Source organism: Canis aureus, chromosome 29 (assembly GCF_053574225.1).
Source record: "Canis aureus isolate CA01 chromosome 29, VMU_Caureus_v.1.0, whole genome shotgun sequence".
Taxonomy (NCBI): Eukaryota; Metazoa; Chordata; class Mammalia; order Carnivora; family Canidae; genus Canis; species Canis aureus.
This window is the reverse complement of record NC_135639.1, coordinates 61227-87245: the sequence shown is the minus strand read 5'-3', so window position 1 is coordinate 87245 and position 26019 is coordinate 61227. Positions and strand designations below refer to the sequence as shown.

At 44.5% G+C, this 26019-nt stretch overlaps 1 protein-coding gene across 3 annotated transcripts in view; it reads left to right on the top strand.

Moving 5' to 3' along the window:
* Positions 1–25540, top strand: part of LOC144300885 (cytochrome P450 2C23-like) — a 34324-nt gene extending 8784 nt beyond the window's left edge. The window contains exons 1-11 of one of the 3 annotated variants that reach the window (XR_013367623.1): positions 1594–1734; positions 2422–2662; positions 4411–4573; positions 13352–13501; positions 13674–13834; positions 14202–14378; positions 15107–15248; positions 17381–17568; positions 22801–22942; positions 23405–24404; positions 24474–25540. Coding sequence is in view for 2 of the 3 variants with exons in the window: in XM_077877063.1 (XP_077733189.1) it covers positions 2483–2662; positions 4411–4573; positions 13352–13501; positions 13674–13834; positions 14202–14378; positions 15107–15248; positions 17381–17568; positions 22801–22942; positions 23405–23592 (1491 nt within the window). In the remaining variant the exon portion in view is untranslated. The other 2 variants (XM_077877063.1, XM_077877065.1) reach the window with 2 other exon arrangements.
* Positions 25541–26019: the final 479 nt, after the last annotated feature.

Below are 26019 nucleotides of genomic sequence, written 5' to 3'. Positions count from 1 at the left end.
TGCCCCCTTTCAGTTATACTTTGAACAACACAGATGTACACAGTGTGCCGGCCAGAAATAGAGCCATGGTTTGAGACATTGCTGAGTCGCTTTGACCTTGGTTAATGTTCTAGTATAACTTCCTGAGGCCCATAAACATTAGAAGTTGAAAATTTCCTTTATCTTATCATGTATCCCACCATGGAATATTGTGCAGCATTAAAAGGAATGATCAGAAGCTACATCTATCGATCTCAAAGAGGATGCCCAAGGAATAGCTGCTGAGAGAATAAAAACCAAGTAGGCCAGGGGCACCTGGGTGACACAGTCAGTTAAGTGTTTGCTTTCGGCTCGGGTCATGATCTCAGGGTCCTGGGACTGAGCCTCAAGTCGGGCTCCTTGCTCAGTGGGAGCCTTCTTCTCCCTCTTCCTCTAAGTGAGCTTGTGCTTTCTCTGAAATAAATAAATAAATAAATAAATAAATAAATAAATAAATAAAATTGATTAGACTTTTATTTTAAAAGATTGTATTTATTTATTCATGAGACACACACAGAGAGAGAGAGGCACAGACACAGGCAGCGGGAGAAGCAGGCTCCATGCAGGGAGCCCGATGTGGGACTCGATCCTGGGTCTCCAGGATCACACCCTGGGCCAAAGACAGGTGCTAAACCGCTGAGCCACCTAGGGATCCCCCCAAAAAATCTTTAAAACAAAAAACAAGTAGAAGAGCAGATGGCAAGACTCTTTTTTGTTCTGACAGAGAGAGAGAGAGAGAGAACAAATGGGGGGAGCAGCAGGCAGAGGGAGAAGCAGACTCCCCGCTGAGCAGGGAACCCCATGCAGGGCTCTATGAGGGACTCGATCTCAGGACCCTGAGATCATGACCTGAGCCGAAGGCAGATACTTAACCGAGTGAGCCCCCAGGATCCTGGCAAGGCCAGCAGCACTGGCTCCCCCACCCCACGTGCAGGCACCCAAACGTGCAGCCAAAAGGAGCAATGCGTGGCTGGCTGCCGACCCAGGGACTTGGCGGGAGTGAGTCTGGAGGAGAGGTGGCGGGGGGTAGTGACTTTCTTCACATACCTGTGTATTGTTTCCCCAGTGAAAATGAGGATTTGCTTAAAAAATGAACTTTAATTTGTAATGCCAGAAAAGGAATAGCTCATCATTACTTCTCATGTAAGACATTGTCTTGAATATCCTGACATGAAATTTGACAAACTGACACCTAACTTGGGGAACACGTTCACTAAGTTAATGTGCATATTATTTGGGCAGATGAAGATGCTACTGCTTTTTTGGAAAATTGACTATATCATAAAGATCTTGAAAAAGCAATAAGGCAAACATCTCATTAGAAAAATGGGCAAATAACAGGTTCAAATATTACAAATAGCCCGTAAACCTAAAAAATACTAATTGTTTAATCTTGTGGATAACTAAGTAAGTGCCAGTGGAAATGAGGAGGCAGCCCACCGTGGGATGGAGAGAAGGAATAGTCAGGCAAGTGTGGAAGATGCCTGAGATGGAGGACGCCGGGACGGTTACAAAACGCGCCTGCCTAGTGGAGGTGTGGGCAGCTGGACCCCATCCCAGGGGCCAAGGGTAAGTGGACAGTTCGCTCACTGTCCTCAATTCCATGGTTTCTGTCCAAATACAGCAAGTCATCGAAGTTAATGTACAATCACCACCTAAGACATGAGAGGAGGTCTGCCTGGTGAGCGTGAGGAGAGGCTTGGGCTGAAGGTGCAGGTGAGTCCCCAGAAGAGGCAGGAGGGGCATCATCGCAGGCCGAGGGAAGGGCAGGGGAGATGCCCGGAGGCCACACTGTGGGCTGTTCCTGGAGCTGGGCGCTCGGACTCCCCACAGGGCAGGAAGGCAAAACCGCAAGCTAGGGGGTCTCGGAGGTCTTTCTAAGGCTTTTAGGCTTTACCCTTAGGTAAATCCCGGGGACCCACTGAGGGTTCAGCAAGTGAATGACCTGCCTGATCTGTCTTTCAGGGAGATTCTGACGGCTTTGTCCTCAATGGACTGAACAGGGAAGGGGTGATGCAGGGGCTCAGTGGGAAGGGAGGAGGTGCCACATGTGGGGACACCACCAATGCCCAGGAGGGAGAAGATGGGATGAGAGGTGGTTGGGAAGAGGAGGGGGCTAGGGGATCCAGTTAAAGACCCTCTTCCACCGCCAGCTCTGTATATGCTGGAGCAAGAGACGCCCAAATTCTCCCTTCCTATCCTGGGAGAAGAGCCAAACTGACGACTAGGTTGGTGGTGGGGGCGGGAAACAAAGGGACAAGGGGAACCCTGCTGGGGACAGTATAGACTCTGAACTAAGTGACTTCAAAGATGCCAAACCTGTCACATTTCTAAACAGGCTCAAGGGAGTGTGTGGGGCTCCTGTATACTTGGTTTGCAATCACAACACACTGTCTTCAACAGCTGACACCACGAGTGGCTGACAGTCCGAGTGCCAGCCCCACGGCCCACACGGGGCGGTGACATGGCTCTGCTCGGTCTGCCCACCTTCCTGGTGGCTTGTGTGGCTTTCCTGCTGTTCATCTTTGTGTGGAGAAGAGGAGGCACTCGCGGGCGTTTGCTCCCACCGGGCCCGCCTCCTCTTCCCATCATTGGGAACATCCTGCAGGTGAACCTCTGGGACCTGCCCAACTCTCTCTCCAGGGTAAGGCCTCTCAGGTATGGCCAGCTAACACCGGGGCGGGTGTTGATTCCTTCCTACTTCCTGTTCGTTCCATCCTTTTGAGGAGAGCAAGAATGGTGACCCCTCAAGAATGGCTCCATTTTAACTAACGGCCTCTGAGGCCCCCCGACAGGTCTCTCCCTAGAGAAGGCCCTTCCAGCTGGACTCTGATATGTGACCATAACATACGGAGCGCCTGTTGAGTGAGGAGCGTGTCCGCGGCACAGTGCGGTCATTGCCCAATCTGTACCCCATCGTTGTGACTCAATGTGCCCCCATCCATCTGGCTTTCCAGCTGTACCTTGGGATCGCACCATTGTGACTTGCCAGCACGTTGGTCCCACTGCCCTGCCCTGTGTCAGCCCAGTGCCGTGTAGTCTCAGATGCCAGGATCACGGGCATCCACTCAGGAAAGGCTAGGAGGGCTGTTGGGGAATCAGGATCCTCAGACAGCAGTGGATTCTGACTTGAGTGAGGGACATAGAGGTGGGTGGGTGTGTCCTAGACTGCCTCTAGAAGCTTCTGCAGGGCCCTCATGGAGTCCTTCATCTCCACTTTCCCCAATGCCCACATGGGCACCTTCCCGGCTGGCATTCCATGCCTAGTCATGTGCTTCTCTCCCTGGCAATCAGCTGTGGTCCCCTCTCCCTGCCCCGAGTCTGTGCCTCTGCTGGGCCAGGCTTGGGAGGACTCAGGTGGCCCTACTAATGGGTCCCTAAGCTCTCGAAGCCCCCTCGCACCACGGAACTCACGGGCACTGCCCTGACCGGCATGAAGCTGCACCTCTGCCCCTGCCGCCTCTCCTGCCTTCCATGTCTGGAAGGGGTGCTTGTATTCTCAGTTACCCTGACTCCCCCCCCCACCACCACATCCCAGCCACCAGCAAACCCCTCTCTCTACCTTGGGAAGACACAGGGAACCCAACGTTCTCTTTCTACCTGGATCAATTCAACAGTGTCCTGCCCACAGATGGCCTCCTTCCATTCCGTTCGCACTCCAGGCAGAGAGGCCCTGAAGGAGGTGGCCCACCCCCCTCAGCAGCTCGTGCCCCTCATAGGACCTGGCCCTTCCACTCCCCCCACCCTCTAACCCCCCGCCCCACCTTGCACACCCTCCTGCCCTCTGCTGCCCTCTGTGGCCACTGGCCTCCTCAATCCTTCCCACCCCAGGCACCCGTGATCCTCAGGGCTTCGCGGATCCCTCTGCAGGACATACTGTTCTTGCAGATCCCCACCTGGCTGCCATTCCCTTATTTCTTGGTGGTGACAGCGCTGCCTTCCAAGGAGACGTTCCCCAGTGGCCTCTCAAGGATGAGACCACGCCCCGGCCTTCCACCCCATCCTCACTGGTGTCTCCCTCTGCATGTCTGCACGCTAGCAGAGTCCAGACTTGAGCATCACGTCTCACCCACTAGAAAGCTTATCAAAGACAGTAATTTTCCCGCTGGGCCCTGTCTTTTCCCAGTCGAGACACCGTGTAGTACTAGGATTTGTCCAACGCTTAGTAAGTGGTTTGTTCCCTCCAGTAAAGGAAGGGATTAGGGCAAAGGCACAAGAGCTCAAGAGGCTGGAGTATGACTCACCCCACCCCCAGGACTGCAGCCCCGAGTCTTGGCTGGGGTTCATTAAGGGAGGGTGCTGGCCACGCATCGGGGCTGCTTCTCTTCTACCTGGGCCTGCGCAGCTAGGAGCCGGGCCAGTTGCTCAGGTGTGCCTTGCCACTCTCCCCAGCTGGCTGAGCAGTACGGCTCTGTGTACTCACTGCGCCTGGGCGCCCATCCGGTCGTCGTGCTGCATGGATACCAGGCTCTGAAGGAAGCCCTGTGCGGCCAGGCAATCAACTTTGAAGGCAGAGGGAAGTTCCCCATCATGGATAATGCCCTCAGAGGATATGGTATGTCTCCAACCAGAGCGCGGGCCAGCCCCCTTCCCTCTGGGCCTCAGATCTGCCTGATGCTGTGGTTCACAGCCCTTCCCGGGGTTGGGGTGCTGGGGGTGTGGCAGGTACCCCAGTTACTCCATCACAGCTCTGCCCAGCCCATGCCACCCACGTACCCTTCCCCCTTTTTCATTCCCCTCCATCTCTTGTTCCAGAATATGTGGCTTTTTGAAGGGGTGGGGGCCGTAGGAAGGTAGAGCATCACACAGTGATTTGTGCCAGTTACTGCAAGTGTGAGCGACAGGTCTTCATCTTCACAAGGACTGAAATGTCTAATTGCTTGCAGAGTTGCTGTGCCAGGGGATGGCAGGCACCGTGCTAGATTTTCTGTGGACTGGAGGGTTGGCCAGGAAGGGCTCTGCAGTGAGCAAGAGCACAGGGAGCAGAGGCCCATCTCGGTTCTCCCTTTGTGCTTTGTGAGGCACCACCCTAGAGTGAGTGAGGGGGCGTGGGGGTGTTTTCTGAGTCCTCGTACCCAGGGGTGTCCTCCTGCCTTCATGGCTGACTGGTGGCTGGTGAGCAGAAGATCTGGAATGGATACCGTCTTTTGTGTCCAAGGCTGGGGGTGCCAGTGACCCTCCCGCCCCCCTGCTGTCCCTATTTCTGTAGTAGGAAAGATTTCCTTGCCCTCCCTCGGGTCACCAGCTTAGTCTTAAGCCTTGTGTCTGTTACTTGGAGAGTGCTTGAACCATTTAATATAACAGTTGTTACCACCTTTCCTGGGGTTAGTACAAAGTCGCAATCGTATAGCTCAGAGGGCACCTGTGCGGCCCACCTGTGCGGCCACCACTCAGATGAAGGAGCGAACACCCCAGACCATGGAGTCCCCGCTTGCCTTCCCCCCAAACACATTACTCCGCCTTTCCCCAGTTAACACATACCCTGACACTGAACACCATATTTCAATTTTCCTACTTTAGAGCTGTATAGACATGGCATACACAGTAGTTACTCTGTAGGATCCGGCCTCTTCCCTTCGGAAGTGTGCTTCTGCGCTGCCTGCATGTTGTGGTTGCCGGGCTCAGGCCAGCTCTGTCGCTGTGCGGCGCTCTACCGTTTGGACATCATTTATCTTTTCCACTGTTAGTGGACATTGGGTTGAGGGTCATGGCCCATGCTGCTGCTGGGAACACACCTGAACACGTCTCCTGCTGTCGTGGGTCTGTATCTACTTAGGCAGAAACTACACCAGCTGTGGCGAGTCATTTTATTCCTGGATCTGTTTCCAAAAAACGAACAAGGGTCCTATGAACTATTGGAATCAAGTTACTTCTGCCTAAAATACATCCTTTAATATTTATTTACTGCAGTCTTCCATGACAAATTCTTTCTGATTACATTTGCCTCAACCTGCCTTAATTTTATCTTCATTTTTGAAAGAGGTTTCAACTGAATCAGAATTTTGGTTAGTGGCGATTTCTTCTCATTCTTTTAAAGATGCCATTCCTTGTATCTGGTGTCTATTATTTTTGTGCAAAATTACAGTTCATAGTGTCATCCTTTAGAGCATGGTGTGTATTTATCCCCCTTGGATGGTTTTGTTTGTATGTATCCTGTTTCTGCATTTTTACAATTTAAATACAATTTCCTGACATATAGTACATCATTATTTTCAGATGTAGTGTTCAGTAATTCATCAGTTTCGTATAACACCCTGTTATCTAACATCATGTGCCCTCCTTGATGCCGGTCACCCAGGTACCCCATCCCCCCACCCCCGCCCCTCCAGCGAAACCTCAGTTTTTTCCCAAAGTCAAGAGTCTCTCATGGTATGCCTTCCTCTCTGATTTCCCCATTCAGTTTTCCCTCCTTTCCCCTATGATCCTGTTTTCTTTCTTAAATCCCACATATGAGTGAAACCGTATAATTGTCCTTCTCCGATTGACTTATTTCACTCAGCATAATACCCTCCAGTTCCATCCACGATGATGTAAATGGTTAGATTTCATCCTTCCTGATGGTTGAATAATATTCTATTGTGTATATAGACCGCATCATCTCTATCCATGGTCTCTGAAGGACACCAAGGCTCCTCCCGCAGTGTGGCTACTGTGGACACTGCTGCTGTGAACTCTGGGGTGCAGGTGTCCCAGCGTTTCATTACATCAGTATCTTTGGGGTAAATCCCCAGCAGTGCAATTGCCAGGTCGTAGGGCAGGTCTATTTTTACCTCTTTGAGGAACCTCCACACAGTTTTCCAGAAGGGCTGCACCAGGTCACGTTCCCACCAACAGTGCAGGAGGGTCCCCTTCCTCCACATCCTCTCCAACATGTGTGGTTTCCTGTCTTGTTAATTTTCCTCATTCTCGCTGGTGTGAGGTGGGATCTCAGTGTGGGTTTGATCTGTATTTCCCTGATGGCCAGGGATGCGGAGCATGTTTTCATGTGCTTGGGAGCCATGTGAGGGTCTTCTCTGGAGAAATGTCTGTTCACGTCTTCTGCCCATTACCGACTGGATTGTATGTGTCTTAGATGTTGAGTTTAAGAAGTTCTTTTATAGATCTTGGATACCAGCCCTTTATCTGATGTGTCATTTCCAAATATCTTCTTCCATTCTGTAGGTTGCCTTTTAGTTTTGTCAACCCTTTGCTGTGCAGAAGTTTTTTTTTATATCTTGATTAAGTCACAATAGTTCATTTTTGCCTTTGTTTCCCTTGCCTTTAGAGATGTGACTTGTAGAAGTTGCTGCAGCCGAGGTCAAAAAGGTTGCTGCCTATGTTATCCCCTAAGATTTTGATGGATTACTGTCTCACATTTAGATATTTCAACCATTTTGAGTTTATCTTTGTGTCTGGTATAAGAGAATGGTCCAGTTTCATTCTTCTGCATGTGACTCTCCAATTTTCCCAGCACCATTTCTTGAAGAGACTGTCTTTTTTCCAGTGGATGGTCTTTCCTGCTTTGTGGAATATTAGTTGACCATAGACGTGAAGGTCTATGTCTGGGTTCTCTATTCTGTTCAATTGATCTATGTGTCTGTTTTGTACCAGTGCCACGCTGTTTTGATGATCACAGCTTTGTAATATAGCTTGAAGTCAGGCATTGCGATGCTCCCAGCTTTGGCTGTTCCTCCCCCCAACATTCCCCTGGCTATTTGGGGTCTTTTCTGGTTCCATGCAAATCTTAGGATTATTTGTTCCAACTCTGTGAAGAAAGTCCATGGTATTTTGATAGGGGTTGCATTGATTGTGTAGATTGCTCTGGGTAGCATGACATTTTCACAATATTTGTTCTTCCAACCCATGAGCATGGAATGTTTTCCCATCTCTTTATGTCTTCCTTAATTTCTTTCAGTGTTCTGTAATTTTTAGAGTACAGATCCTTTACCTCTTTGGTTAGGTTTATTGCTAGGTATCTTATGCTTTTGGGTGCAATTGTAAATGGGATCAGTTCCTTAATTTCTCTTTCTTCAGCCTCATTGTTAGTGTGTAGATATGCCACTGATTTCCGTGCATTGACTTTGTATCCTGCCACATTGCTGAATTCCTTTATGTGTTCTAGCAATTTTAGGGTGGAGTATTTTGGATTTTCCATATACAATAACCTGTCATCCACAAAGAGTGAGAGTTTGACTTCTTCACCAATTTGAATGCCTTTTTTTCCTTTTTGCTGTCTGATTGCTGAGGCTAGGACTTCTAGTACTATGTTGAATAGCAGTGGTGAGAGTGGACATCCCTGTTGTGTTCCTGACCTTAGGGGAAAAGCTCTGTTTTTCCCTCATTGAGCATGATATTCCCTGTGGGGTTTTTGTAGATGGCTTTTATGATATTAAGGTATGTTCTGTCTATCCCTACTCTTTGAAGAGTTTTAATCAAGAAAGGATGGTGTCTATTGTCAAATGATTTTTCTGCATCAATCAAGAGGATCATATGGTACTTGGCTTTTCTTTTATTAATGTTCTATCATGTTATTGATTTGTGAATGTTGAACCAGCCTTGCATCCCAGGGATAAATCCCATTTGGTCATGGTGAATAATCTTCTTAGTGTACTGTTGGAAACTATTAATAGTATTTTGGTTAGTATTTTGACATTTATGTTCATCAGGGATATTGGTCTGTAATTCTTCTTTTTGATGGGGTCTTCATCTGTTTTGGGGATCAAGGTATTGCTGGCCTCATAGAACAAGTTTGGAAGTTTTCCTTCCATTTGTATTTTTTGAAACAGATTCAATAGAATAAGTATTATTAATTCTTGAAAGGTTTGGTAGAGTTCCTCTGGGAAGCCAACTAGCCCTGGACTCTTGGTTTTTGGGAAGTTTTTTTTGGGGGGGGAGGTTTTTGATGACTGCTTCAATTTCCTTGCTGGTTATTGGTCTGTTCAGGTTTTATATTATTTCCTGTTTCAGTTTTGATAATTTATAAGTTTCCAGGAATGTATCTATTTTTCCCATTTGCTTAATTTGTTGGCATGTAGTTGCTCATAATATGTTCTTTCTTCATAATATGTTCTTAAAATTGTTTGTATTTCCTTGGTGTTGATCATGAGCTCTCCTATTTCATTCATGATTTTATTAATTTAAGTCCTTTCTCTTTTATTTTTGATAAGTCTGGGCAGGGGTTTATTTATCTTATTAATTATTTTAAAGAACAAGCTCCTAATTTCTGTTTGATCTGTTTTACTGTTCTTCTGGTTGACCCATTCATTCACTAGGATGCTCTGTAACGTCCAAGTGTTTGAGTTTCTTCCAAATTTCTTATGATTGATTTCAAGTTTCAAAGTGTTGTGGCCTGAAAATATGCAAGGAATAATCCCAATCTTTTGGTACCAGTTGAGATCTGATATGTAACCCGGTAAATCTATTCTGGAGAAAGTTATATGTTCTGTTGAGAAGATTATGTATTCTGTTGCTTTAGTGTAGAATGTTCTGTATAGATCTGTGAAGTCCATCTGGCCCAGTGTGTCATTCAAAGCCCCTGTTTCTTCTTGCTCTTCTGCTGATGATCTGACCATTGCTGTGAGTGGGGTGATGAAGTCCCCTACTGTCAAAGTATTATTATCTATATGTTTCTTTACTTTGGTTATTAATTGGTTGATATAATTGGCTGCTCCTATATTTATAATTGTTAGATATTATATTTTTATTGGATACACCCTTTAAAATGATATAGCGTTCTTCTTCATTTCTTACTATAGTCTTTGGTTTGAAATACAATTTATCTGAAGTGAGGATTGCTACCCTAGCTTTCTTTTGAGGTCCACTTGCATGGCAAATGGTTCTCCACCCCCTTATTTTCAGTCTGAAGGTCTCATTAGGTCTAAAATGCGTCTCTGTATACAGCATATGGATGGATCTTGCTTTTAAAATCCGATCTGATACCCTGTGTCTTTTAATTGGAGAATTAGCCATTTACATTCAGAGTAACTATTGAAAGATATGAATTTAGAGTCATTGTATTACTTGTAATGTCCCTGTTTATGCAGATTGTCTGTTTCTTTCTGGTCCATATCACTCTTAGGCTTTCGCTTCCCTTACAGGGTCCCCCTTAATATTTCTTGCAGAGTGGATTTGGTGGTCACATATTCTTTCGGTTTCTGTCTATCCTGGAAGCTCTTTATCTCTCCTTCTATTCTGAATGATAGTCTTGCTGGATGAAGTATTCTTGGCTGCATGTTTTTCTCATTTAGGACCCTGAATATATCACACCAGCCCTTTCTGGCCTGCCTGGTCTCTGTGGAGATGTCTGCTGCCAATCTAATATTTCTCTCTCTGTATGTTAGGAATCTCTTATCTTGAGCTGCTTTCAGGATTTTCTCTTTACCTCTGAAGTTTTCATTATTATATCCCAGGGTGCTGATCTGTTTTTGTTGATTTTGGGAGGGGTCCTCTCTATGTCTTGGATATGAATGCCTGTTTCCTTCCCCAGATTAGAGAAGTTCTCAGCTATGATTTGCTCAAATATGCCTTCTGGTTCTCTCTCTTTCTCTCTCTCTCTCTGCATTCCAATAATTTTGATGTTCTTTTTCTTTGGCACCACTTATCTCTCAGAGGCTCTCCTCATGAGCTATTTGGTTGTTTTTCTCTCTTTTCCTTGGTTTCTTTCTTTTCTATCAACTTGTCTTCTATGTTACTTTCTCTTCTTCCTCACTCTCCCTAACTGTTAGAGCATTCAGTTTATTTTTATTTTTTTTATTTTTTTTTATTTTTTAATTTTTATTTATTTATGATAGTCACAGAGAGAGAGAGAGAGAGAGGCAGAGACACAGGCAGAGGGAGAAGCAGGCTCCATGCACCGGGAGCCTGACGTGGGATTCGATCCAGGGTCTCCAGGATCGCGCCCTGGGCCAAAGGCAGGCGCCAAACCGCTGCGCCACCCAGGGATCCCAGCATTCAGTTTAGATTGCATTACAGTTAGAGTATTTATAATTTTGGCTTGATTAGATCTCATTTCTGCACTAGGATATTCTCTAGAGTCTTTATGCTTTTTTCAAGCCCAACTAGTAACTTTCTAATTGTTATCCTGAATTCCATCTCTGACATTTTACTTAAATTCATATCCTTTAGATCTGTGACAGAGAGTATTACTTCTGGTTCTTCCTTTTGTGGCCCGGGCAGGGAAAGCTTTCAGCAGCTTGTGTGCGCACAACTCAGCCTCTCCTTGAGGAAGCAGAGGGTTGCCCCATTTCTGTCCGTCACTGGGCCCTGGCACAGACGGCGTTTGCCTGGTAGAGTGCATAGTTGTCTCTCCCAGAAGAAGGCCGAGGTTTGCTTCATTCCAGGCCTTTGCAGGGACCCAACATGAACAGTGGTCATCCAACCTGGCCTTAGTTCTTAGTTTATGGCAAAGTGAGTTGACCTCAACCCACTTCCTGCTCCAATGCTGGGGAACTCTGCTGACTCACGAACCTCTGTCCTTTCTGGGGTTCCCTCTTGAGACCCTACCATCTCTGTTGTGATTCTGCCCCACTTCACCACTGAGCACCTTTCAGGCAAGGAATTGTCTCACAGGAGCAGATGTCTAAAGGTCCTGATTTTGAGCTCCAGGTCTCTATCAGCTGCTCTATCCTGCAGCCAGCTTACACAGACTCCCTCCCCCAGCATTTATCTTCCCATATGTCCCCTCCGTCTCTCTTCTCCGCGCTCTACTTTGCAAAAAGTGATCACTTTTCCATTTGTAGAGTTACAGCCATTCTTCCTTTACATCTCAGGTTGAATCCATAGGTGTTCAGGATGGTTTGATAGTTTTCTAGCTAAACAGACCAGATGAAACAAGGACCCCTACTCTCTGCCATCTTGCCTCCTCCCGGTTTCTGCATTTTTAAAGTACGTGTGTTAGTTTGAGAAAGTTCTGTCATCATACAGACAAGCATTTCTCCCATAATATTCTTTCCCTGTTACTCACCAATAATACATGTTATCTGAAAACTTTCTTAAATTCTTTCAGGATTTTCAGTATCTTTAACTTCTGTTGTTTGACCTGTTTTCTTCTAAGTTTCCAGCTCACAAGTTCTCTCTTCGGTTGTGTGTAAATGTGAGTATTAACTTTAGTTATTCTATTTTTCAGTTTGAAAACTTGATGTTCTATGATTTGTTTTCAATCTCTAACAAATTCTTAATCATGTTTTTAACACTGACCTACTCAGAGTTAATAACGTCTCTGATTTTGCCACCAGATGGAGCTCCAGCCGGTCTCTGTGACCTGTACTTTCGTGGCTGTGCTCATCTATTGGGATGCCTACTAATTTTGTACTAGGTTCCAGACAACTTATCTTAAAAATTGCAGGGATAATTTCAGGCTTGAGTAATGGCATCTTCGTACAGAGAAGATTTACTGCTTCCTTGAAGCAGGTAGGGCAACAGCACCAGGGGCACCCTAGCCCTGCACCAGCAGGTGGCTTCAAGCTGGGCTGTGGACCTGTTGGGTTGATCTATCTCCAGGTCAGTCTCACTCCTGGGTGCAGCCCCAGATGGTTACCGAAGATGCTCTCCTTGGCAGGCTTGACTCTTGCTTCTAGGACCTTCCCAGTGTTCAACAGGTCTGCTTGGTTTTTGTCTCTCACTTGTGCTTCTATTGGAAAGCAACCCCCACAGTTCCTCATTCCCTTGTTGGCTCCGTACTGCTTTCCTACTGGTCCTTATGAACCATACATATGTTTATGTAGCACCTAGTCTATCTTATCTCAGCAGAAGGGATTGATTAGAATCACCTAGCCCATCACTGTCAGAAGAAGATAAGATGCTGTAAGTTTTTAATTCTTACAAACTCTCTTCTGTCCTGGCTGCCTCTTTTTACTACTTATTGTTTTGGTCATAGTGCCAAGATCCTATTGAATTGGTCTAAGACATTAATTAGAATTCCTGGAATTATCAGAAATATCTTTGTTGCCCCCATTGATGGATATGGGTAACTAGTGTGAGCTCACATCCTCTCATGCTGGTATTTCCTGACAATCCTGTGGCAGAACTGACTTCAGATTTGTACAGCTGGATGTGGCACTTTCCTATAGGACAAAGAGAGAGAAGCAGACAACTGGGTTTTTGACAAGAGCCAAACTGGGATGAGTCTGAGAGTAAAGCCCTTCAGATGAGCTGCCTCCAGGAAGAACTGACATTCTGTGGACTCTAAAAAATCTACTTTCTAGCATCAGCCTGGGGTAGAAAAGGAAAAGTTGATGATGCTCTGGTCCTCTGAAAGTTCTCAAGGAAGCCCCATAGTATCAAGTGTCCATCATGTGCCAGGGCCCCTCTGCCTGCCCTCTGGTGACCAGACTCCTGTCCTTGGTTCTTCCCTCAGGAATTGTGTTCAGCCATGGTGAGCGGTGGAAGCAAATGCGTCGGTTTACCCTCATGACCCTGCGGAACTTTGGGATGGGGAAGAGGAGCATTGAGGACCGCATCCAGGAGGAAGCCCAGCACCTGATGCAGGCCCTCTCACACACACAGGGTTGGTCGGCATGCACCGCCAGCCAGATATCTGGGGGGAGTTAGGGCCACCTCCCCTTGCTTCCCTGAGCCCAGCACTACACCGCTGGGACCACCTTCCCTGTTTTCTATTTGGAAAGTGTAGACCATTCATGAAAGTTTTCCTTGATGTTTGTAATCTTCCCTCTTATCAGCTCAGCCCGTAGACCCTACCTTCATCTTTGCTTGTGCTCCTTGCAACATGATCTTCTCCATCCTCTTTAATGAGCGCCTTGACTACCAAGACAAGGAATTGCAGCAGCTGATTATGTTGCTGAATGAAAACATTTCCATAGCAAGCTCTTTCTGGACACAGGTGAAGTCAATGGTCCCTGGTTGTGGGATTGCCTGCCGTTGGTCCCAGGGGTGAGCAGAGTGCAGAGTCCCAGCCTGGGCAGCAGGGAGGCAGCCGTGCGGAGTGTACATGGGGAGACAGAACACAGCTGAGGGCCCATGAGGGGCAGTCAGGCTTTCCTGTGCCAGTATGTCTCTTCTGAGATGCCCTCAAGCTTCCCTGGCTCTTGCTAATGCAGGCAGGAGCCCACCCTGAGATCCTGCACCCAGAAACAAGAAGGGGCTGCAGAGGGTAGGGTCCCGTGGAACAGAGATGCTTCAGGACCACACAACCCTCTCTTGGTGTTTGATTCCTGGTGATAGAATGGGGATGTGGCTTTTCCTTACAGCTCTACAATTTGTGGCCATCATTCATTCACTATCTTCCTGGGAGACACCAGAAATTTTTTAAAAACGTTCAGAATATAAAAAATTTCATTTTGGAGAAAGTGGCACAGCATCAAGAGACTCTGAAGCCTGAGCAGCCCCGGGACTACACTGACTGCTTCCTCGACAGGATGGAGGAGGTACGTGTGGCGGCTGTGTGGCCCTTGGAGCACAGATGTGTTCTTCTGGGTTCCAGGCACTCAGGTCCAGGCCTGTCAACCAATCCCTGTCTGGAAGCCCCTGGGCCTCTGCTGTGTGTTTCCCAACCTTCTTGTTCACATGTGGAGCGCATACCCTTCCCTCATTAACTGATGGATGGCTGAGTATGTGCACCTGTTGGCAAAGTGGCCCAAGTGCCACTGTTTGCCCTGAGGAGCTCACTGGCTGATCCTACAACTGTGGGCAAACTGGCTGATATGCAGAGTGACAGTTGCTGCCATCACTACTTTGGGGGCTCAGGTCACCTTATTCTAATGCCTGGACAGAGCCCACCTGGACAGATGATAAGTGCCTTGGGGGATACTGCGAGTATGCTTGTCTGTGTGTGAGTCCATGCACACGAACAGGTGTGTCATGTGCATGTGTTTATACACAAGCAGGTCCTGTTGTTTTTACCTTCAAGGCTGTCAAAAGTGAAACATCCTAAGATATATTTTCCACTATGCAAAATTTTAGAAATAATTTCTTTGCCGATTACAAATTATGTATCAAATGAAAATCACTTGGCAAAAAAAGACATAAAAATAACCATTCGTATACACAGTAAATATTCAACTTCCTAAGGGCTTATTACCATTTCTAACCTGCATCTGTCTGTACCTAGTAGTGAACTTATGAAATCATGTACTGATCACTCCATTATCTACAGGAAAAACACAATCCATATTCTGAATTTAACTTGGAGAACCTAGTAGCTGTTGGCTTTAATCTGTTCAGTGCTGGCACTGAGACAGTCACAAACACCCTGCGGCTGGCGCTGCTGATCCTGCTGAAGCACCCTGAGGTGGAGGGTGAGTGAGCATTTGGGCTGGGGTGGGGGCAACACGGGGAAGAAGATGGCATCCCAACTCTTCAACAGTTATTTCTTCCAGGTAATTTTTTCATGTACTAGCTTTCCCTGATTTAAAAGTTAATTAACACAGGTCCATCCTATAAAAATTGGAAAATACAGAAAATTACGTAGACAAATTTTAAAAAATTCACTAAGTAGTTCTATCATTCAGATATAAGTGTATATTTGCATTGGACAGTCTCCTTCCTTCTTTTTTTAAAAAATATTTTATATTTATTTGTGAGAGACACAGAGAGGCAGAGACATAGGCAGAGGGAGAAGTAGGCTCCTCACAGGGATCCCGATGTGGGACTCCATCCCAGGACCCCCTGAGCCAAGGGCAAATGCTTAACCGCTGAGCCACCCAGGGGTCCCGACAGTCTCCTTCCTAACCCTCTTTCTGTGTGCACATACACATTTCACAAGCAATCAGAATTTTACTGTATTGAACCTTATTTTTTCACTTAGTAATACATCATGGGCTTGTTTACACATTATTAGGAATTCTTATAAAATATTATTTTAAATTAGCATGTAATTATTCATACTGAAGCATACTATAATTTAACTAATTCATTATTTGTGAGAATTTCAATTGTTTTACATTTTTTGCTATGACACATAATTTGAAAAAGATCATTGTACCAAAAATTTTATATGCCTTTGATCATGGCTTTAGGATAAATTTTTAGAAATTATTTAGAATAACTAAAATAACTTTTGATCATTTTTAAAAAGATTTTATTGAGACATGAGAGACACAGAGAGAGAGAGGCAGAGACACAGGCAGAGGGAAAAGCAGGCTCCGTGCAGGGAGCCCGACGTGGGACTCGATCCCGGGTCTCCAGGATCATGCTTGGGCTGAAGGTGGCGCTAAACCACTGAGTTAGGCTGCCCAACTTTTGATCATTATTCCCAAATTTTGATATGTCCTTGGAAACCCCTGTATATACTGCCTTATACAAGCAGGCAATAAATAAACTGAAATATTTAATCACAATGAAGATGATATCAAATGACATAAATAATTTTTTGATCAGTGAAAGAGGAAGGAATTAGTTTCTGAATCTCAAACTTCATTTCACACACGAGGGTCGGCATGTGACATGCCTGTTGCACATGTGCCGCACATTGGCTGTGTGGCTCAGGACAAACGTGCATTCTCAGTTCAGTCTCCCTCTTGGTACAAAGCAACACAAAGTGAGAGCTGAAGGCCCCTCTCTAGTGCTTCTGTGGTTCTCTGGAGCTATTTCATGAAATTAGAATAGCTGTCTCTTGAGAGCTTTAAGGAAATCAACACTTTCTTCACTTAGAAAGTTTTGTTCCAAAAGCATTGTGTGGTTACAGTAAAACAGCCTTGGTTTCCATCCTGGCTCCACAATAGGATAGCCTCCATGAGGTCACTTGATGTCTCTGAATTGTAGTTGTTGCCTCTTAAAAACAAGAATATTTGGGCACCTGGGTAGCTCAGTAGGTGAAGTGTCTGCTTTCAGCTCAGGTCATGATCCCAGGGGGGACCTGCTCATGACCCCTGCTCCACGGGGAGCCTGCTTCTCTCTCTGCCCATGCTCACTCTCTTTCTCTTTCAAATAAGTAAATAAAATGTTTTTTAAAAAACAAGATTAAAACCTACCCTAGAGTGTTGTTGAGAGGAACAGGTTTCTAGCTGATTGTCTAGTACACTTAGTAAGTATCTTTCCCACCACTTCTCATAAATGTTCAGAATACTGGTTGCTAGTGACATCTTAGATGGTCTTCCGGAGTCAGAATTGTCTGCAGTATAGCTTGCAAATATCTGTGTGGAACTGAATGGTTGTAACCCTGCCCTTTTAGTTCTCATAAAGAACAAGTGAAGGATTCAGGCTAACAGAATCATCTCATGGGGGGTCCTGGGCACATCCTGCATTATGGGCAATTTCAGGCAAATCAAACATGTTTCTACCACAGTTTCAAACAGCATGACTTATAGAAGGGAATGCTTTCCTTTGTGAATTTGTAGAATTGAGTTTCTGGACCCCTGTAGCCCAGTTTCAGATGACATTTCAGGATGTCATCTGGATGGCTCATGAGTGACACTGTTGTTTCATGCAGGTAAAATTCACGAGGAAATTGACAGAGTGGTGGGCTGGGACCGGGTCCCCTGCATGAACGACAGGGCCCAGATGCCTTACACAGATGCCGTAGTGCATGAGGTCCAGAGATACATCAATCTCATCCCCTCTAATCTGCCTCATGCTGTGACTCAGGACACCAAGTTCAGACAGTTCTACATTCCTAAGGTCAGTCATCTTTCTTTACATTCTTGTATTATGACAATTAAGTGCCTGATTTTTTATTTTATGGGAAGTGGGTTTCTATTAGCCCCATTTGCTGACTCTGTGTAAGTAAAAACTTTACCAAAAAATTACTTGTTTTCTTAAGAGGCATTTTAATAATCATGATCAAAAAATTTTTTATATCTTAAGAAAAGGTAGGAGAAAAAAATATTTTGGGCAGTTTTTATTCCAGAGATTTCACAATTTCCAATAGAGTTTGCACTTGAATAGTAGTTAAATAAAGCTCCACTAGAAATGCTTGTGCAATATACCTAAGGAAGACAAAAGGAATATTGAAAGAGAGAAAGGACAGATTCGAGTTTAATGAGTGAATATTACAATTAGAAGGTAGAGAAAGAATAACAGTGCAGACTCTAAGAGAGCACAAATGAGGTCATAATACCAAAAAGAAACTAATGATAGAAAAAAAATAAAATCTAGATTTGGGAGAAAAATGGTAAAATAGCAAACCTCTAGAGAGACTGATAAAGAACAAAAGAGTGTGAGGGAATAGATCAAATAATCAGTTAAGAACAGAAATTCTCATGGAAATTGGAATATATTTGGATTTAAACAATAGTAAGATATAAAGGGATAATTACATGGGCAGCAAGAAGAGAATTGGAAAGAAAATGTATGCTGCACAGCTCTCTTTTTTATTTAGGAACAAATATAATATTTTAGTGATAAAAATTTATGATCTTAAACTCATGATAGAAAATATAGGTTACATACATCAGCAATAGTGAAACACAAATTATTTTATGTTTATTTAAAGAACGTCCACTTAAAATGGACTCAAAATTATAGGAAATGAAGTCATAGGAATTAATCTAACAAGATCTCTGCAAGACATTTGTGGAGAGAATTAACAAGCTATTGAAGGGCATAAAGAAGACCTAAATAAATAGAGTTATTCTTAATATATTAGTAGAGAAAAAATAACACCAAGGTGATATTTTTCCCATATTAATCTATAAAGTCATATAAAACTTTGAACTATGTTTTCTTTTTTTTTTGATTTTTTTTTATTTTTTATTGGTGTTCAATTTACTAACATACAGAATAACCCCCAGTGCCCGTCACCCATTCACTCCCACCTCCCGCCCTCCTCCCCTTCTACCACCCCTAGTTCGTTTCCCAGAGTTAGCAGTCTTTACGTTCTGTCTCCCTTTCTGATATTTCCCACACATTTCTTCTCCCTTCCCTTATATTCCCTTTCACTATTATTTATATTCCCCAAATGAATGAGAACATATAATGTTTGTCCTTCACCGACTGACTTACTTCACTCAGCATAATACCCTCCAGTTCCATCCACGTTGAAGCAAATGGTGGGTATTTGTCATTTCTAATAGCTGAGTAATATTCCATTGTATACATAAACCACATCTTCTTTCCATTCATCTTTCTTTGGACACCGAGGCTCCTTCCACAGTTTGGCTATCGTGGCCATTGCTGCTATAAACATCGGGGTGCAGGTGTCCCGGTGTTTCACTGCATCTGTATCTTTGGGGTAAATCCCCAGTAGTGCAATTGCTGGGTCGTAGGGCAGGTCTATTTTTAACTCTTTGAGGAACCTCCACACAGTTTTCCAGAGTGGCTGCACCAGTTCACATTCCCACCAACAGTGTAAGAGGGTTCCCTTTTCTCCGCATCCCCTCCAACATTTGTTGTTTCCTGCCTTGTTAATTTGCCCCATTCTCACCGGTGTGAGGTGGTATCTCATTGTGGTTTTGATTTGTATTTCCCTGATGGCAAGTGATGCAGAGCATTTTCTCATATGCATGTTGGCCATGTCTATGTCTTCCTCTGTGAGATTTCTCTTCATGTCTTTTGCCCATTTCATGATTGGATTGTTTGTTTCTTTGGTGTTGAGTTTAATAAGTTCTTTATAGATCTTGGAAACTAGCCCTTTATCTGATATGTCATTTGCAAATATCTTCTCCCATTCTGTAGGTTGTCTTTGAGTTTTGTTGACTGTATCCTTTGCTGTGCAAAGGCTTCTTATCTTGATGAAGTCCCAATAGTTCATTTTTGCTTTTGTTTCTTTTGCCTTCGTGGATGTATCTTGCAAGAAGTTACTGTGGCTGAGTTCAAAAAGGGTGTTGCCTGTGTTCTTCTCTAGGATTTTGATGGAATCTTGTCTCACATTTAGATCTTTCATCCATTTTGAGTTTATCTTTGTGTATGGTGAAAGAGAGTGGTCTAGTTTCATTCTTCTGCATGTGGATGTCCAATTTTCCCAGCACCATTTATTGAAGAGACTGTCTTTCTTCCAATGGATAGTCTTTCCTCCTTTATCGAATATTAGTTGACCTGAACTATGTTTTCTATGGAACACAACAAGAAGATCCTAGATTCATATAGAATGGAAACATGCCAAGAAAAGTCATATACATTTTTAAAAGGTGAGTGATAATATTAAATTAATGTCAGTGGATATTGTGATTGTTTCAAATAGTGGGGATTCCCCCCAGGGAACAGAGTAGGGAGCCTAGAAAGAGACCTAGACAGGTGTGTGTGATGAGGGGATATTGTAAATTAGGGACAGAAAAGACTGTTCAGTAAATGACGATAGAAAAAAATCCCTATGAAGTCCCTACCTCAAACCACAGAAAAGGTATTTCTGGAAATATTGAGCACTTTCATGCAAGAAGTAAATTAATTGGGGATCCCTAGGTGGCTCAGTGGTTTGGCGCCTGCCTTTGGCCCAGGGCCTGATCCTGGACTCCTGGGATCGAGTTCCACGTCGGGCTTCCTGCATGGAGCCTGCTTCTCCCTCTGCCTCTCTCTCCCTCTCTCTCTGTGTCTATCATGAATAAATAAATAAATAAAATCTAAAAAAAAAAGAAGTAAATTAATTCATTTATAATAACAGGAGAATATTTTTATGATATTGGGGCAGGAAAATTCTTCTCAAACGCAATGGAAATGGCACGATCTTGAAGAAAAGCATGGCCAAATGTGATTTCATTAAAAGGGAAAATGTTCTGTAGAACAAACACAACACAAGGCCAGAGCTAAGCTAAAGATCATGAACAAATACCTGTAGTGCATATAACTGATAAATAAATAACTGCTAAATTATGTAAAGAACTCCCCAAATCATAAGGAAATAAAACACAGAACAAAGAACAAATGAACAAAAGATAAAACTAAGAGAATCACAGACCAGAACACCTAGAAAGTCAATATGTGTATGGAAAGATATTCAAGCAAACTAGCAAGTGCAAATTAAAACTGTAATTATAGTCTATAATACTCTAGGTAACTTAAAAAAATTTTATTACCAAGTACTGGTAAAAACGTGGGTGACTCACATGGATAGAGGCTTTGAGAGATCCTAGCAGCTAGGGGCCAGAGATTTGAGCCCCATGGGCAAGAACGGTGTACTGGTCCATGTGGGGCAGCAGCTAGACCTGACCCCAGCATGAAGACCATGCGCTCTATGAGACCCAGAAAATTCCTCTCACAAGCCAACAAGCACAATGGAGAATCATCACTGCCAAGGATTCTGGGTAAGGACAAAGCCCAGTCCTATGCCATGCCTAGGTTTAGACACAAAAGTTTCACTGCTATTAGGGGGCAGAATTCACAAACCAAACAGTGAATACACACACACACACACACGTGCGCGCACGCACACACATCCTGTACACAAGTGTCTCCAGCAGCATTCTTTATGGCAGCCAAAAAAATGGCAACAACTCGAATGTCCAAAACTCACAAATAGATTAAAAAGAAGTCTATCTGTACAATGGAGTATTATTCAGTCATAAAAAGAAATGATGTACCAATTCATTTTACAACACATGTAAACCTTAAAAGTAATATGCTAAATGAGAAAAACAAGATCAAAGGATGTGTTTTGTATGATCCCATTTATATGAAATGTCCAGATTAGGAAATCCTTTGAGCCAGATATTAGACTAGTGTTTATCAGGTTTGGGAGTCAAAGGGAATGGGGAATGACTACTAATGCAGTATGGGGGTTTCTTTGGTGTGAATAAAATGTTTAAAAGTAGGCAATGGTTACACAACTGTGGATATGCTAAAACCACTGCACTGTATGCTTTAAAGGATTAAATTTTATGATATGTAACTTATATCCCAATAAAGCTGTTATTTAAATACATAAGCAGTTGTTTTAAATGTTAAAGGATAATAGTTGGACTAAACAGCATAATGGGTCTATTATGCACAGCTGAAGTGAGAAATAAAGTGCTGACGGATCTGGGGAAGATTATCAAGGATCCACTGCAGGGAAATAAAGAGAAATAAGATAGGAGAGACAGAGTCTGAGACAGGGAGACGGGAAAGGCAAATTGCAACATGATGATGAGATTTACAAAATAAAGAATAAAGAGAAGGTAGAAAAGACAATACTTAAAAAGAAAGCATATTTTGTGACTTACATTTTTTTTCAAAAAACAGGCCTACACCTCATCCTCACTTGCATAGCCATCAAATTCACAGTCCTCATCACTTCATGTTTCTTCAAGCTCAGGCTCCTCCTAAAGTGTTGTGTTTTACAATTGCATGTTTACATACACAATCTGCACCATCATATGTTCACATCTTCCCTCAGCAAAATATAAGTATCATCTACTCAGCTGCGATGGTTTTCTTTATGAACCACAATGGTCTTCTCTTTCTGTTCTGTCCTCATTGTTTTGCTCCCGTTTGTAACCCCTTAATAAACAATTCTGCTTTTCATTAAAAAGTATCAGACAGAAAATTTCTTGGATTTACCACTGCTGTAGACAGGTTCACAAAATTTCCCTCTCTCAGTAGTTTTTTTCTGTTATCATTTTTCAAGCTTTGCGCTGGCTCTGGGAACCAGCTCCTGTGAGGGTGAAGGCAGATCCAAGGATGTGTGTCTTAGAGTCTGTGTTTACGTGGTGGCAAAGGCGGGAACCCCGAGGGTCTATTTCATATTCACGCCCTGGATCAGAGAGTCCTACCCATTTGCTTGGACACTTCAGCATCAACTGCCACCTGACTCCCCCAGTGTGTCATGTGTCCCTGAACTATTCCTCCTGCAGATGCAGGGAAAGCCGCAGATCCAGTGTCATGATGGAGCCATTCCCCACAGAGTCACCTGCGTCACTTGTCATCCCACCTTCCACCAACTGACACTGGGCTCTCTGGAAAGAAGTGCCTCAGTTAACTATCAGATTTTCTTGGTTTTAGGGCACAACTGTGTTCCCATTGCTCTCCTCTGTTTTGTACGACAGTAAAGAGTTTACGAACCCACAAAGGTTTGATCCGAACCATTTTCTGGATGAAAATGGCAGCTTTCAGAAGAGTGACTTCTTCGTGCCTTTCTCTATTGGTAAATAAAACTCCACATTTCCGGCCATCTATCAATTTAATTCATTAAAATGGAATCACAGATAAATCAATTCAGTATATTTTAAAATATAGTTTGTAATAAAATGATTGTGGAAATGATTGTGAAATGATTTTCACTTGCCCCTGAAATACATGGCCATCTACAATAAAAACAATGTAAAAATCGAATTTTTCTTGTGCGCATGTGAAAATAATCTCTAGATGATGAAAGAGGCCACCCTCCAGCTCAACATGAACTTTTCTGAAAATGGTATTTCTGTCACTTCCCTCTGGTACCTGGAGATGATCACTGGGAGGCTTCCCATCCTGTCATCCTGACAGGTGACCAGGTTCCAGCCATCTTTGGAGGGCAAAGAACAAAAAGAACTCTGGACGATAAAATTTCCATTTTCCTTTGTCAGTCTTCACAAAAGTCAATTAATGAAATGATTTTTGCTTCCAGGAAAACGGGCATGTCTTGGAGAAAGTCTTGCTCGAATGGAGGTATTTTTATTCCTGACCACCACTCTGCAGAATTTTACCTTAAAGCCTGCTGTTGATCAAAGGGAGCTGAACATTGACCCGATGTGTAATGGATTATTGAGCATACGTCAGTCTTTCAAGCTCTGCTTCTTACCCAGATTGAAATAAAAGACAAACCAGAGGAAAGCAGAACAGTCTCGGCCCACCTGTGGCCACCAGCATCTCTGGTTAAAATCCCCGCAAGATCTATTTCCTCAACGCGATCAGAACTCACATAGAGTAGATGCCCGCTGGATACTAAGTAAGTGCTGGCGCCAATGACTTCAGTCCTATGTATGACAGGTTTTAACTGGGTGTGACCGTCATCCACAGGCCTTTTTATAACATGGAAGATATTTGCTGGCATGAGTTCCCCTCACTGAACGAGAGCTGTTAGGAAAATATGAGTTCCACTTCCACCAAGCTGTAGAAAGCTCAAGAGTGTTGTCCTCCTGACAAGAAAGAGCCAGACAAAGCACCGGTCAAAGTGGCCTTACCTGAAATCCCAGGCGGGGCAGAACTCTGCAAGGGGGGAGGAGAGGAAGCCGTCACCTGGACAGGGAGAAGTCTGCCCCAATGTTAATGAATTGCCAAAGCCCAAGTCTGGGCAGGAAGAGCTGGGGGGCTTGGACAGGAAAGAGAAGGGGCCTTCATTCGCTCGCCATAAGCTCGCAGGACAGATGGGGTCGGCCGAAGCTGGTGGGGCGGGGGGGGGGGGGGGGGGGGGGGGGCAGCGCTTTCCCTCTCAGCGATGCGGACAGGCCTGAGGGCCTGAGTGCGGGGGGGGGGGGGGGGGGGGGGGGGGGGGCCTGGAGAAACCACCACCCACTTGACCTTTGTTCCTCACTGACAAGAAAGCCTTAAGCTGTTGGGGAAGGGCAGGCAAGGACCAGGGCTGCTGGGGACAAACAGGAAGCAAAGTCCTGAGCCCCTGAGGGCAGGTAGGAAGCTCTACCGCAGGCTGAGGGGGATGTGTGAGGCAGACATCCCCCCCCCCCCCTGCCAGGCAGGCTGGGCGGCAGAGGAGGGCGGGACAGGAGCATCCTGCCCAGGTGCGAGAGCCTGCACAGGGCTGAGGGTCAGCAGGACACAGAGGGTCCCCTGCCCCTCACAGTGAGCCCAGAACCCGTCGGCAGCCATCTGCTGCGCGACAGAGGCAAGAACAATGGAGAAGTGGCTGAAAGCTGAGTGTGGACACCTGGGTTGAGAAAGGCATCCCGGCACCCCAGCCTCTGCCCTGTGCCCAAGGCAGTGAGATGACTCCCTTGGAGAAATGTGAAGTCTTGGCATAAAAGAAGTAATGATAACAACAAATCCCAAATTTAGCTCAACTCTTGTCTGGATTGTTTCAACTTTCCACATCAATGGCCTGACAGAATAACAGTCATGCCGGTTTCCAGGATAATTATGATTTACCTCAGTTTTTCCTGCACCCACATGGTGTTCAGCATTGAATTTTAAAAATTATACACACAAAATAGCAAGGAAAAAAACTACCACAATCAAGAAATGAAGAGATCAATAGGATCAGTTAACAGATGACAGAGATTTTGGATCTCCCAGACGAGGACCTTAAAATCTTCATGATTAGTGTGTTCAAGGATCTAGTGGAAGGTGGAAAACATGCATGAGAAGATGGAAGAGCAGAGTGATGGGAAGTATAAAAACAGAATCAGGGAAATTGCTAGAAATAAACATCATGACATCAGCAATGAAAACCCTTACATCCAGGATTCCTGGGTGGCACAGAGGTTTGGCGCCTGCCTTTGGCCCAGGGCACGATCCTGGAGACCCGGGATCGAATCCCACATCGGGCTCCCGGTGCATGGAGCCTGCTTCTCCCTCTGCCTATGTCTCTGCCTCTCTCTCTTTCTCTCTCTGTGACTATCATAAATAAATAAAAAAATTAAAAAAAAAAAGAAAAAAAGAAAACCCTTATATCCGCATCAGTTGACTCGGTGGAGGAGAGACCTGTGGTTAGTACCTGGTATGCTCTTTCTAAGAATACTGGATCCTTTTCACATCCCCATACTTAATGTCTTCATCCTATAACAAAGTCTGATAATGTTCAAGTTAATTTACTAGAATATGGTGTTTTTTTTTAAAATTGTTTTATGACTTTAAAAGCATATGGGGGGGGGGTGCCTGGGTGGCTCAGTCGGTTAAGCTCCTGACTCTTGGTTTCAGCTCAGGTCATGATCTCAGGGTCGTGGGAGCGAGCCCCATGTCAGGCTCTGCACTCAGAGGGGAGTCTGCTTCTCCCACCCCCTCTGCCCTCCCCCCACTCGTGTACACACACACTCTCTCAAAATAAATAAAATCTTCAAAAAATAAAGTAAAAGCATATTGATGAAGAAACGGTTCAAGTGGGTCAAAGGTATAAACTTCCAGACATAAAATAAATACATCGTGGGACATAATGTACAGAATGGTGACTGCAGTTAGTAACACCATGTTGCAATAAGACAGATGTCAAAAGTTGTTGTCATTAAAAAAATGAAGTATATGCAGTGAAACTAGTAACTTGGAAGGCCAAAAAAAATGAAACCTAAATTT